Here is a 13,992-nt window from a genome sequence, read left to right on the forward strand (position 1 = left end):
CAGAACCTGTGTAATTAATATGTGTTCCTTTTTAAAGGGATGAGGTGGCAACCCTAGTCACCTGCCTCCAGATTTAGCGTGTCACTTAGCCACCCGTCCCCTGCCACCAGATTCAGCGTGTTACTTGCCACCATCACCTGCCTCCAGATTCAGCGTGTCACTTAGTCACCAGTCACCTGCCTCCAGATTCAGCGTGTCACTTGCAACGTCACCTGCCACGCGTTACGGATTGTCACTTGCCTCGCGGTGCAGACTGTCACGTCACAGATTGTCACTTGCCACATCACCCGCCACACTTTGCAGATTATCACTTGCCACATGTTGCGGATTGTCACTTGCTGTGTCACTTTCCTGCTAAGGTGGTCAAGTCAGGCAGCAGGTAACTAGACAGGCAGCAGAGAGACAATGTCATCTCTCTGCTCCCCCGTCTGCCGGCTCCCTGATTGGCCAGCTGTCTATTCATCCACGAGCCGCCCAGCCGCCCGCTCTCTCATCCACAGAGCCGCCCACGGAGTGGCAGAGCCACCCACTCTCTCATCCACGGAGCTGCCCGCGGATCGGCTGAGCCACCCACTCTCTCATTTACGTTACGGAGCGGCGGAGCCACCCACACGCAATTTTTCCAGCTCTGGGGCCCCAGGTGAACGGCGGTCCCCTGGTCTGTGCCCAGTCGTGCCTGCTCAGTAAGACGGCCCTGCCTAAACCTTGTGGACAGCTTTTCCAGAAGAGTTGAAGTTGTTATAGCTGCAATATTGAACCCTACGGACTAAGACTGGGATGCCATTAAAGTTCATGTGCGTGTAAAGGCAGGCGTCCCAATACTTTTGAAAATAGCGGAGTAGATTCACAAAGGGCGTCCTAACTTTGCGGCAGCGTAGCGTATCGTGTTTACACTACGCCGCCGTAAGTTAGCGAGGCAAGTACATGATTCACATAGTACTTGCCTGCTAAGTTACGGCGGCGTAGCCTAAAGCGGGCGGGCGTAAGGGCACCTAATTCAAAATAGGCCGAGGGGGCGTGTTTAATGTAAATTTTTTTGACCTGACGTGATTGACGTTTTTTTGTAACGCCGCATGCACCGCCCGCCTACATATCCCAGTGTGCATTGCGGAAACGTACGCCGCACGGGCCTATTGGTTTCGACGTGGACGTAAATGACGTAAATCACTATTCACGGACGACTTACGCAAACGACGTAAAATTTTCGAATTTCGACGCGGGAACGGCGGCCATAACATTACTATTCCAGCTATTTGATGGAATATCTTTAGGCCTGATAATGCGTTGCGTAAACGGCGTATCTGTACTGCGTCGGCTGGGCGCGCCTTCGTGAATAGGCGTATCTAGTGATTTACATCTTCTACGCCGACCGCAATGGAAGCGCCACCTAGCGGCCAGCCTCAATATTGCACCCTAAGATAGGACGGCGCAAGCCGTCGTATCTTAGATAGGTTTAAGTGTATCTCTGTTTGAGAATACACTTAAACTTAGGACAGCGCAAATTCAGAGTTAGGTCGGCGTATCTACTGATACGCCGGCCTAACTCTTACTGAATCTGGCTAAAAGTGTATAAGAAAAAAGAAAACTCACAAAGGAAAAATACAATAAAATAAATAAAAATGTAATACACTAAGCTAAATGTTTTGGCGTTTACTATACAGTAGTGTAGGGCTGCTTTGACCCCCTTTAGAGATCGGTAAACAAAACCCTTAATAGTTTTTTTTTGTTTTTTTTTCTGTAAGTTGAAATGTACTATACAGCTAAAAGCAGAAACAGCCAGAACATGACAGCATCAGCACGCAGCCACTGTGAATAAAGCCAAAAAAAAAAAAAAAAAGTGGAATCACACAGCCGATACAACGAGAAGGCAGAATTCAGCTGAAACAGAGCTGAAAGGCAAGGTGAGAGATCGTGGGTGTAATACTGAGTGTGAATCGACCTAGATTGAGTGCGTTTTATTACTCTGCGCATCCAGCACAACAAACAGCTACCTGCTGAACTTCCCAAGACTTTATTTTTTTTAGTTCTCATCTTTTTTTTTTTTTATTGTTCTTTTTTTTTTTTTTGTCGTAGCCATGACCTCAATTTTTCACCGAGCGATGCACAGGAGACTTTCCGAAGATGACAGCCGCGAGTCCAGCGACGAAGATCCGCTTTTCCAACCAGGTCCTCGCGATGAAATCCCGATTAATGTAAGTGGAAACTTCCTCATTTGTATTTTTTAATGAACGGCGATGGGATTTCGAAAAGGAGAGTCATGTGGTTAAAAAAATGATCCTTATCCTTGTGTTAAAGCTTTGTGAATTAAGTTTTAAAGCGGAGTTCCGGCCACAATTTCACTTTTTAAATATAAATACCCCTGTAATACACAAGCTTAATGTATTCTAGTAAAGTTAGTCTGTAAACTAAGGTCCGTTTTGTTAGGTTGTTACAGCATTTAGACACTTTATAAAATAGAAATTGACTGGGGCCATCTTAAGTGTGGGCATCATGAAGCCAGACTGTATGACTTCCTGGATTTCAGCCTTGCACATCTCGCACTTGCTCAGTGCTGCACAAGCAGTGTATTAGGTTTCAGATCAGGTTTCAGCACCTGTACTGTCCAAGTCACATGATTCTTTGAGACTGGGGAGTGCACAGACTCCTGGAAAATTTACACCCACTACATTCCCAGGAGTCTGTGCGGTGTAGGTTAGGAAGCTTATGCGCCTAGGTGCAGGAAGTGGGAAGATTAACTATTCTGCCTAGCAACAACACTTTGAAGGCATCTAAAAAAACATTTTTTTTTCTTAAAGGACTAATGACATTTTTTTAAAACTACTGATTTAATGGATGAAAAACTCCACTTTAATGGATTCGTTTTGCATTAACCACTTGGCACCCAGGGTACGTCATATGACGTCCTGGGCTTTGTGGTGGGATATCTGAATGATGGGTGCAGCTACAGGCATCACTCAGATAATGCCGGTTTCAGCCGGCGATTCCCTGCACCATAAGAACGATCATAGCGGCTGTTCCGGCGGTTAATCGTTCTTACGGGGCAGCAGAAGGGGACGTCCCCCTCCTTCCGCCGTCCTCCGGTGCTTCTACCGACTCACCTGTGAGATCGGTGAGACGGAGGCGGGATCCGCCGGCCCCGGATGATGATCACAGAGATTTCTGGCGGACCAGATGGTCGCCGGAGTCTCTATGATCGTCGGAGGCCGGGCGTGATGTTATGACGTCACGCCTGGCCTCTGCATTCAAAAAAATGGCGCCGCCTCGGCTGTGAAGCGGTGATCTTATTTTTTTAAAATGTTATTATTATTTTAGGCTTCCCAGCCTAGCGTTGTTCAAACCACACATGTGAGGTGACGCTGCGAACGTTAGAGCGAGATCAATAATTCATTAATTCTAGCCCTAGACCTCCTCTGTAACTCAAATAATGTAGCCAGTAAAAAAAATGTAAGCGTCGCCTATGGGGATTTTTAAGTACCGAAGTTTTGGCGCCATTCCACGAGCGTGTGCAATTTTGAAGCGTGACATGTTAGGTGTCTATTTACTCGGTGTAACTTTATCTTTCACATTATGCAAAAAAATTGGGTTAACTTTACAGTTTTGTTTGTTTTTTTAAGCATGAAACACGTTTAAAAAATTGCTGCGCAAATACTGTGTGAGATAAAAAGTTGCAATGACCGCCATTGTATTCTTTAGGGTAGATAGATAGATAGATAGATAGATAGATAGATAGATAGGCCCGGATTCACAAGGCACTTGCGCCGACGTATCTCGACAAAACTAGATACGCCTGAAAATAGGCTCCATCCGACCGACGTAACTTGTCTACGCCGGCGTATCCTGGGCACATATTTACGCTGGACGCATTTGCCGCTCCCATTGATTTTGTATTCAAATCTACAAATGAGGGAGATACGCCGATTCACGAGTCACGGAGTCAAAGCCCTCCAGGCCCTCCACTTGCTCCCTCTCCAGACATCTGGCGATCACCTCCTCATCGGCAGTCAGTCTGACAGTACTGGCTGGTCCACCTCCCGTGCCCCTGGCGTACCTCCTCACCTTGGCCAGCTTAGCTCTGACCTGAGGACGCAGGTCATTGATTTTCTTTGAGATGTCCTTGGTGGTCCTTCTCTCATGGCCAATGGCATTGGCCTCCAGGGTGACCTCCTGGAGGATCTCTTCCTTCCTGCCCTTACTGGTCATGCCACTCTGAGCGCCATGGAGGTACACATCGTACCTTGAGATGGCAGAGATCAGGATCGCCCTCTGAGGCGAAAAAACATTTTTCCTCCTTTCCCTCTCAGTCACAGGAGCAGACATCACTTAGAATACAAAAGTACCTGCACCACGGAAGATAAGCTGCTGGTGTACTTTTGCGCTCGACGGGCGCATGTCTGGGCGTATTTATGCTCTGGGCGTAGGCGGTGGGACGGCGTATCTTAGGGGTTATGCCGGGCATAGTTGTGAGCATGCGCAGAGGGGTACGGGACATACGTCCATGTCACGGCGCATGCGCCGTTTGCGATATACTGGGCGTAAACCACTGCGCCAGGCTCGGACCATCATTTGCATGGGGTCACACCCACTTACACTTACGCTGGCCCGCGCCTTCGAAAATACGCTACGCTGGCTCATCTTGGTGAGCATGGCTTTGTGAATGCAGTGCATGCCTCTCCGCGCTGCGCCGGCGTAGCCTAAAAAAGATACGCTACGCCGGCATAAATATGCGCCAATGTATGTGAATCTGGGCCATTGTGTATAATGGAAATGGGAATCAGTTGGAGGAAATTTTAATTAACTAATTAAAAAGGAACATTTCCTATGGAAGGATCAGATGAGTTCTAGCGGAAAGGAATCCCCGTCACTCTGTAGATGCATCGGTGACCCTCAGAGAAGTGAATTAGCAAAGATTTGCGATAATTCCATGTGACAGGAAAGGTCTATGGAAAGCTTTAACCTTGTCGCTTTCATCAAAGTTTAATCTACAATAGACCTAATTGTTCCGATGTGTCATCGCCGGGTCATCGGTCCAAGAGCGCCGCCGCCCAGTAACAAGCTGTTCCTCTGTACTTCTGATAGAAGCTCCTATAGCGACATATTTCATTAATACGACTCAAATGAGGATCTGCAAAAAATGAAATAATTATTAATATTTTAAAACTAAAGTTTGATCTGCTTATACTGTATTTATCCCTCTTTGGCTCCTCTAAAACATTTCTGATTTCATTATACATCTTATTTTATTTTAGACTTTAGACATGTGTGCAATGATTACCCCTGCTGCCCAGGCCCTTCTCCCCCCTCCCCCAGTGCTGCCGGCTTTCCTCCTCTACTCACCCACTAGCTGCTGCAGGCACACCAGGGGATTTTTCAGAATGGAGAACGGGGGAAGGGGCTGGTAAATATGTAATTTCCTTTTCTGAATGAACACAGTGAGTGAGTGATTGGTACAGATTGCTCCTTTATCAACTGTGTTCAACATGCTTCAGTTTGTAAATGAACAGGAAGCACGGTAGCACAGAGACTTCCCATTCATCCACTGTCCAGTGCACTGAGGCTGCGGAGAAAGGGATTCTCGTCCTCAGTCCCATTCTTTGTCTCAAAAGTGAAATATCAGGGGCTGTTTAGACTCCTGATATTTGACCAAAGCACCTCAACCGGGCTCCTATAAAATTGTAAAAAAAAGTAATACAAATAATATTGTAAAATTAAAAAAATATAATAATAATACAATTAATAGAATATGGACACCTTCCTCTGTCCAACTGACACCATCCACTTCCCTACTGACACCATCCACTTCCCTACTGACACCATCCACTTCCCTACTGACACCATCCACTGCCCTACTGACATCATCCACTGCTCTACTGACACCATCCACTGCCCTACTGACACCATCCACTGACCTACTGACACCATCCACTGACCTACTGACACCATCCACTGCCCTACTGACACCATCCACTGACCTACTGACACCATCCACTGACCTACTGACACCATCCACTGCAATACAAGCACTCCGACTGCTAGCCTTAGCTGATATTTCAGCTGGTGTGTAGGAAACCATGTGCAGGTTGATTCCCAATTCAAACTTCCCCCGGTCAGGTTTGGAAAGCCTTGCACCTGTGGCGTAAGTTGGGTCACATGACGGCGTCACCGGACAGCAGTGTGCAGAAGTCTCTGGAAAGGCCGGTATGCGGTGAAATGACACTTGGAAGTACATAAAGCGCAGAGTACATTCCAGTAATCGGCTCATTGTGCATTAGCGCTCTTCTCCCCGCCGGTTAGTTTACATTAAACAAAGAACAGATTGTAGTCGGGTTTATTGGTATATAAATATCTCTGCCCCCGGGCCTGCTTCCATCATCTCATCCCAGGCACAGTTCAGTGGAGATGATAGACTGCCCCAGGCCCCCGGCCAGCGGCGTAAATACGCCATTAGCATCGAGGCGACCACAGACTTTTCCCAGGACGCGCCACCCTGCGCTTCAAGAGGACCTGTCACACACAGCCACACATTACCATCGCTGTTTTCACGCAATGGAAAAGTGTCGGGATTATCACTTTGTAATGTGTTGTTAAATAAATGAAGCTTGAATGAGATAGAGAATGAATTAGCAACATTTTATTGTTGTCTGCAACTTTAGAACAGTCCCCAGCAGCACAAGACCGTTATATGACCTCCCGCGTCACTCAGTCAGGAAGTTTTCCTCCTTCTATATACTCCAATGTTAAATGTAAGTCTAAAAAAGAGAAAAGAAAGGAGGGCACACCGACCACCGGTCAGATACCACTTGATCCGTATTGTCACCGTGTTCTTCTGGCGTTGCTGTATACCAGTTGTACTGTTTGTCAAAGCGCTGTTTACAACTCATTTTGTGAGTATAACCATTGTTTATGGTCGTTACCCTCTGACCGGGAGTGATGTGGATCACATAAACACGCGACAAGACTTACAACATAAATAGACCTGAAGTGGGCCTTGGTGGTCTGGTCAGTATGCCAAGAAAAGGGGGCATACCCAAGGTAAGTAATGGGTAGTTTATTGAACAAGGATATGCTGAGAAGTGCCCTGAAAAAGGGAAGGGTGGGAGCAGGGCCGCTGATAGGGGGGGCCCCACCAGCCCTCCTGTAGGGGGCCCCGGCACACAGAGGGGCCCAGACAGCAGGAGGGCTGGTGGAGAACAATGCCCTCCGTGTCTCTCACCCAGGTTTTTCCCCCCTCTCCCGCCAGCTTTTAGCTGCTGGGTGAGAGACATGGAGGGATAATGAACCTGGCCAGCCGCCGCTGAGCTCCTTCCCCTGCCCCGAGAGGAGGTTGAGCTAGGAGGAGGGATTTGTGGGAATGTATCCTAGGAGAGGGATTGAAGAAAGAAGATTTGTGCTGGGAGGGAAGATGCGGGTGATTGTGTACCAGGAGCCGATGAGGGAATTTGGGGCAAATAGGAGGGATTGGGGGAATTGTGCAGGCCGGGAAGATTTGTACTAGGAGGGGGAATCGGGGTGGCATGTGTGTCCATTAAGAATTTTTTTTTTTGTGAAAAAATTGTATAGAATACCGCCGGGTGTGTGTGGGGGGGGGGGGGGCCTGTCTGGTAGGCTGCACGGGGCCCCATGATTCCTAACAGCGGCCCTGGGTGGGAGGGTGTCGAATGCGATTGAATGGGCAGATTCACGGACATGAGGTGAGCTGGGAAGAGTCGGCCCAGTGACGTGTAGTACCGCACACTGAACCGACAAAGAGCATGTGTGAGTGGGCCGCTTAAATACCCTCCGGGCTCCTCCCATAAACTCAGGCCACCATACTGGCTTTCTTATTTTAATATATGTAATAAAACCCCTTTTATACGGTATCACACTAGGTCGGTGCGCCCTCCTTTCTTTTCTCTTTTTTAGCCTTGTGAATTCCCATGATTCTGAGGAGGGCTGCAAGACCGCTGAATATACCCTGTAATTGGACCACGTTACCCTATAGCAGGAAATACCAGAGCGCAGGAGAATTTTTCTGTTTGCAAATGTAAGTCTAGTCATGGACACAGTGAGGCATGGGCACAGTGAGGCATGGGCACAGTGAGGCGCAGTGAGCCATGGGCACAGTGAAGCATGGGCACAGTGAGGCATGGGAACAGTGAGGCACAGTGAGGCATTACATAGTGAGGGATGGACACAGTGAGGCATGGGCACAGTGAGGCATGGGCACAGTGAGGCATGGACACAGTGAGGCATGCACATGGACACAGTGAGGCATGCACATGGGCACAGTGAGGCATGGCCACAGTGAGGCATAGACACAGTGAGGCACAGTGAGGCATTACATAGTGAGGGATGGACACAGTGAGGCATGCACATGGACACAGTGAGGCATGTACATGGACACAGTAAGGCATGCACATGGGCACAGTGAGGCATGGCCAGAGTGAGGCATAGACACAGTGAGGCACAGTGAGGCATTACATAGTGAGGGATGGGCACAGTGAGGCATGGACACAGTGAGGCATGGGCACAGTGAGGAGGCATGGGCACAGTGAGGCATGGACACAGTGAGGCATGGGCACAGTGAGGCATGCACATGGACACAGTGAGGCATGCACATGGACACAGTGAGGCATGCAGATGGACACTCTAGGCTTATACTGGAGTCAATACGTTTTCACAGCTTATTTTCGGGTCGGCTTATACTCGAGTATATACGGTACTTATAAAAAAAAGTATTGGCACCCGTAAAATAATAAATAGATGGTATGGGTGCATCCCTAGTTCAGACATCAGTACCATGTGCCAGGCTGAATGTTCAGATGGTGACTGTCTCTCTTTGGCGCCTCGCAATCTGTCACCATATAAAGCGATTATTCTTTAATAATCCAGTCTATAATAAAGGGTAGCAGGCAGTCCCCGGGATACAAAATTGCCTGCCGCAATCCCTTTTAATAAATGACGCCGGGATCACATTAAACACAACCCCGCGCAGTTTTCATAAAGCTTCCAACGGCCGCGGCTTCATCTTTCTTACAGGAGTGATTCAACGTATAGAGCGTTCAGCGGCTCCTCGCGATTACATCTCCGGCCCCCTTTTTCAATCCCGGCAAGTCAATGGCGGCGGGGAAGAAAAAAAATACATTATGCAAAATGATGGTAATCACTTAGAAGCCGGAGCCATTTTTAATGCTTATTTATGATGCCAGGTATCTTTGTGTTGCGCATAACAATAGCTTCAAATAATTATTTTGTCACATTCGTCAGATTTATTCGGGGGAAAAAAAGTCACTTCTAAGCGAAACTTTTTTGATGCAGAGCGTCGCGCTCTTGAAATGGAAATTTGAAAAAAATAAATAAAATAAAAATGTACAGTGGAGTGACATAGAATTTATTTAAAGCGTGGGGGTAAATTAAAGGGAAAAAATAAATAAAAAGAGGTTTAGCCGGCAACAGATATGAATTTAATTTCCCATATAAATATGGCTGATGGGGCTTTGATGTCAATTTTAAAGAGAGCGACAAAAGCCGCTGGAGAAAGCAGAACTGGGCTGCGCATTGAGCCGCTAAAGAAGCCGGAAGTGTCGTCCCCACTGCTCACAAATAATTCGCTCTTTTACCAAAAATTGGGAACTTTGAAGTTTCAGGTTTGAGGATTATTATTACTATCAGGGCCGATCCTAGGCAGAGTGCACGGGGTGCTCCGCACCCGGGCGCCGCAGAGGTGGGGGCACCGAAGCTCCAAAGTGCTCCCCTCCCTCCTCCTTGTCTGTTTTCAGAGGCGGAGCTCGTGTAGCGGGTGCTGCGGTTCCCCATCCCGCTTGCTCTCTCCGCTGGCAACTGACAAGAGCACTGACAAGTTTGGGCACCCCTGGTCTATGTCAACCACAGTCGGAATAATTGGTAAAAAAAAAATTAAAGGCTGATTACGGTTAATCACTTAAGGAACGCCTCCTGCACATATACGTCGGCAGAATGGCACGGCTGGGCACAATCACGTACCTGTACGTCCTCTTTAAGTGCCCAGCCATGGGTCGCGTGCGAGCGCCCGCGACCCTGTCCGAAGCTCCGTGACTGTGGCCGCGGGACCCGCGGACCCGATTGCCGCCGGGGTCCTGCGATCGGTCACACGTGCTGAAGAACGGGGAGAGGTGAGTGTAAACACAGCTTCACAGTGGCAGTGGCACTGATCGTCTGTTCCCTGATATAGGGAAAGACGATCAGTGATGTCACAAGTCCAGCCCTGCCCCCCTACAGTTATAAACGCACATGAGGTCACACATAACCACTACAGCGCCCCCTAGTGGTTAACTCCTAAACTGCAATTGTCATTTTTTTTTAAACAGTTCATTTTTATAGCACTTTTCGCTGTGAAAATGCCAATGGTCCCAAAAATGTGTCAAAATTGTCCGATGTGTCCGCCATAATGTCACAGTCACCGAAAAAAACGCTGATCGCCGCCATTAGTAGTAAAAAAAAAATTATTAATTAAAATGCCATGAAACTTTCCCCTTTTTTGTAAACGCTATAAATTTTGCGCAAACCAATCGTTAAACGCTTATTACGATTTTTTTTACCAAAAATAGGTAGAAGAATACGTATCGGTCTAAACTGAGGAAAAAAAAACGTTTTTTTATATCTTTTTTGGGGATATTTATTATAGCAAAAAATATTGCATTTTTTTCAAAAATGTCGCTCTATTTTTGTTTATAGCGCAAAAAATAAAAACCGCAGAGGTGATCAAATACCACCAAAAGAAAGCTCTATTTGTGGGAAAAAAAGGACGTCAATTTTGTTTGGGAGCCACGTCGCACGACCGCGCAATTGTCAGTTAAAGCGGCGTAGTGCCGAATCGCAAAAAGGGGCCCGGTCCTTTACCTGCATATTGGTCCGGGGATTAAGTGGTTAAATGGTTATGTTGTAAGTGCAGTATTATAACACCATATATAATCATACAAAAACAAGGTATTATTGATCTCAGATATTTATTTATTTTAACAAAAAAGCTAAAATACCGACAAAATTTGACTTGTAGGCCTTTTCATATCATGTGCGGATGCCATCATCTTTTTTGAATAATAGTAATCAGCTCTGTAAACTGTTAAGTATCACAACTCTTGTTCTCACATCTCACATTGTACAGCTTCTTGAAATATTCATTTTTTTCCCCATTGCGAATTCAGATTTTGCTTATTACCACGGCGGAATAATTAGCGCATTTTCAGATGGGAGGTCAGAGTTACTTGCTAAGTGAAGCACAGGAGAGTGATAGAGGTGCAATTAAAAAATTCTTAGTCCTGATGCAAAGCTGATAGAAATTCCTCCACTTTATTATCACAGTAATACCATTTATACACAGGGGTGTTATATACACACTTTCCACCAAAAAATATATAAAAAAGTTGCTGTAAATAGAGTCCCAAGTCCCCGTCCCTGCACACTATTACATCCATCAACCACTTCAGCCCCGGAGGATTTGGCTGCCCAGTGACCGGGAAACTTTTTTGCGATTCGACACTGCGTCGCTTTAACTGACAATTGCGACGTGGCTCCCCAGGGCAGCTGCCCATTTTGCCCTGCCTTAAAGACAGCCCTAGATACAGATAGCAATACACACCGGATAGGGGTATTAAACTTGTTCTATGCAAAACTTATAAAAAAAAAAAAAGTTTTGACTTTACAGTTTAACGTTTGACTGGTGTACCTTTAATTTGTTGAGTAGGACATTCGGTGGAGTAAAAGACTACATTGTCCTAGCGTCTTAAGCGTTTGCTTTTTACCTGCAGAAAGATTGATTCTGAACATCTCCTTAGTGGTTACATCTATTTCCTCCCTGAACAGACAAAAAAATATAGTACAAGTTTCGAGAACGGAACACAAGGCCTGGGATATATCACAGTCTCACAAGTAGTGATGCCGCTGTGCCTTCCATAAAACAAGGCGTTGAAGGTCTGTTCGGAAACAACTCCCCTTCAGTCACCTGGCATTGTTCAGGGTCCCCCGAGCCGCCATATATCTCCGCAACTTGAACACAACAGCTGGTGAAGCTTTTACATGATGAACTACCTCGGGGTACAAAAGCTTCTGCTAATATAAGAAATAGACTTCAGCTTGAATTACTGGCGGGCGCTTGGTGTAACCCACTGATATCCTTGCAGGTGATACGGAACATCAATACCTTCGCCAGGACAAAGACGCTGGCCCAGGGTTTCCTGGATATGGCGCTCTTCACAGCCAATGCCTCCCAAATGAAACATTTGCTCCAGCAAGGGCCCGATACGCCATTCTACTATTTCCTCATTACACTACTGGTAAGTCTTTTTTGATGGTCTGTTTTAAGTAACGTTTACAATTTCGAGATTACTGTATATATACATTTTTTTGGTGCTGAAAATGCCCCCCTCAGCTTATACTCGAGTCACCTTTTTGGGCCTCATCTCCTGGAATTTGGGAACCCTGTACTGGCCGGCTGTAGTTCCACTGGACCCCACACTCTTCCTCTACAAGTGTGAAAAGTTTGTTGTCCGGAGGGACCCACGGCCGGGGAGCACCGATTTTTCAAAGTCGGGCACCCCTTCCATAGACTCCCATGTTAAACAGTCATTTCTTCGGTGACTTTGGGGACCCGGTACGGGCCGGTCGTAGGTCCTCTGGAACTGGAACTTGGCACACATGTAGCCCCATTTCTCCTCTACTCCATTTACCTTTTTGCGCCTGATCTCCCAGAATTTGGGGACCCGGTATTGGCCGGTCGTAGGTCCCCTGCACCCCACACTCTTCCTCTACAAGTGTGCAAAGTTTGTTGTCTGGGGGACCTACGGCTGGAGAGCATTGATTTTTCAAAAGCTGGGCACCCCTTCCATAGACTCACATGTTTAACGTCAGTCTAGTCATGGACACAGTGAGGCATGGACACAGTGAGGCATGGGCACAGTGAGGCATGGGCACAGTGAGGCATGGGCACAGTGAGGCATGGAAACAGTGAGGCATGGGCACAGTGAGGCATGGACACAGTGAGGCATGGGCACAGTGAGGCATGCACATTGACACCATAGGCTCATACTCAAGTCAATACGTTTTCCCAGTTGTTTTGTGGTAAAATTAGGTGCCTCGGCTTATATTCGGGTCGGCTTATACTCGAATATATGGTAATAGGCTGAAAGAATATAAAATTGCCTATGTCTATGTGGCATTGTGCCCAAAGAAGTTTTATTTCTAATGTGTATTGCTCCCGTGTTGATATAGGTACACATTGCAGACTGTGTAATCTCATCCAATAGTCAATACCCCCTTGAAATGTAGGACCTGCTGAGGACTGAGGGTCAAAATTTTGTTTTTTTTTCTTTTATCTCCACTGGAGTCCACTCTACATTTTGTTTTGCACCTATATTTTCCTTTTCTTCTGATGAAGTTGCAGTGAAACATATTGGGACTTGGAGTCAATAGAAGTGGTCAGAAACCAGCATGAAAGTAATCATAAACTATATGGCACCAAAATCCCTGAATTAGAAATTAGTTAATGTACAGGATATGGGATTTTAAGGGTGCTAAATACGAAAACTCACTCAAAAGAGAACATGTAAAAAAATAGAAAAGTATTTATTGATAACAACTTTCTAAAAGTAATGGATACAGTTCATTCAAAGTCGTAGGTTTACACCTACTACCTAACAAGTGACGATGAAATGCTATATCCATATACAGAGTGATGTGGCGTCCATATTTTCAACAGTTTCGCCCAAAGGCACTTTTATTGTATTTGTAGAAACAGAAATTATCCAACTGTTGGTGTAAATAAAAAAGAAACAAAAATTAATAATATATCATACACATATTAAACAAAAGCAATATAATATAATGTAAAATGTCACCTGTGCATGCATGATATCAGGTCGCACACAGGTGGACAAAAAACAAAACCAATATGGGGACTTGGGTTGTGGGCCCTTTTTATGGAGAAACCATTATTGCTTTCCTCACATAAGGAAGATAATTTACATTGAGGAGTAAGCAGCC

At 46.2% G+C, this 13,992-nt stretch overlaps 1 protein-coding gene across 1 annotated transcript in view; it reads left to right on the forward strand.

Moving 5' to 3' along the window:
* Positions 1-1,825: 1,825 nt before the first annotated feature.
* LOC120917891 (ninjurin-2-like) overlaps positions 1,826-13,992 on the forward strand; it is a 55,324-nt gene continuing 43,157 nt past the window's right edge. Inside the window, exons 1-3 of the mRNA XM_040329479.1 lie at positions 1,826-1,901; positions 2,074-2,192; positions 12,135-12,287. Of these exons, the coding sequence (XP_040185413.1) occupies positions 2,076-2,192; positions 12,135-12,287 (270 nt within the window). The 5' untranslated portion in view covers positions 1,826-1,901; positions 2,074-2,075. The remainder of the gene's footprint in view (positions 1,902-2,073; positions 2,193-12,134; positions 12,288-13,992) is intronic.

This window comes from Rana temporaria, chromosome 11, assembly GCF_905171775.1.
Source record: "Rana temporaria chromosome 11, aRanTem1.1, whole genome shotgun sequence".
Lineage (NCBI taxonomy): Eukaryota > Metazoa > Chordata > Amphibia > Anura > Ranidae > Rana > Rana temporaria.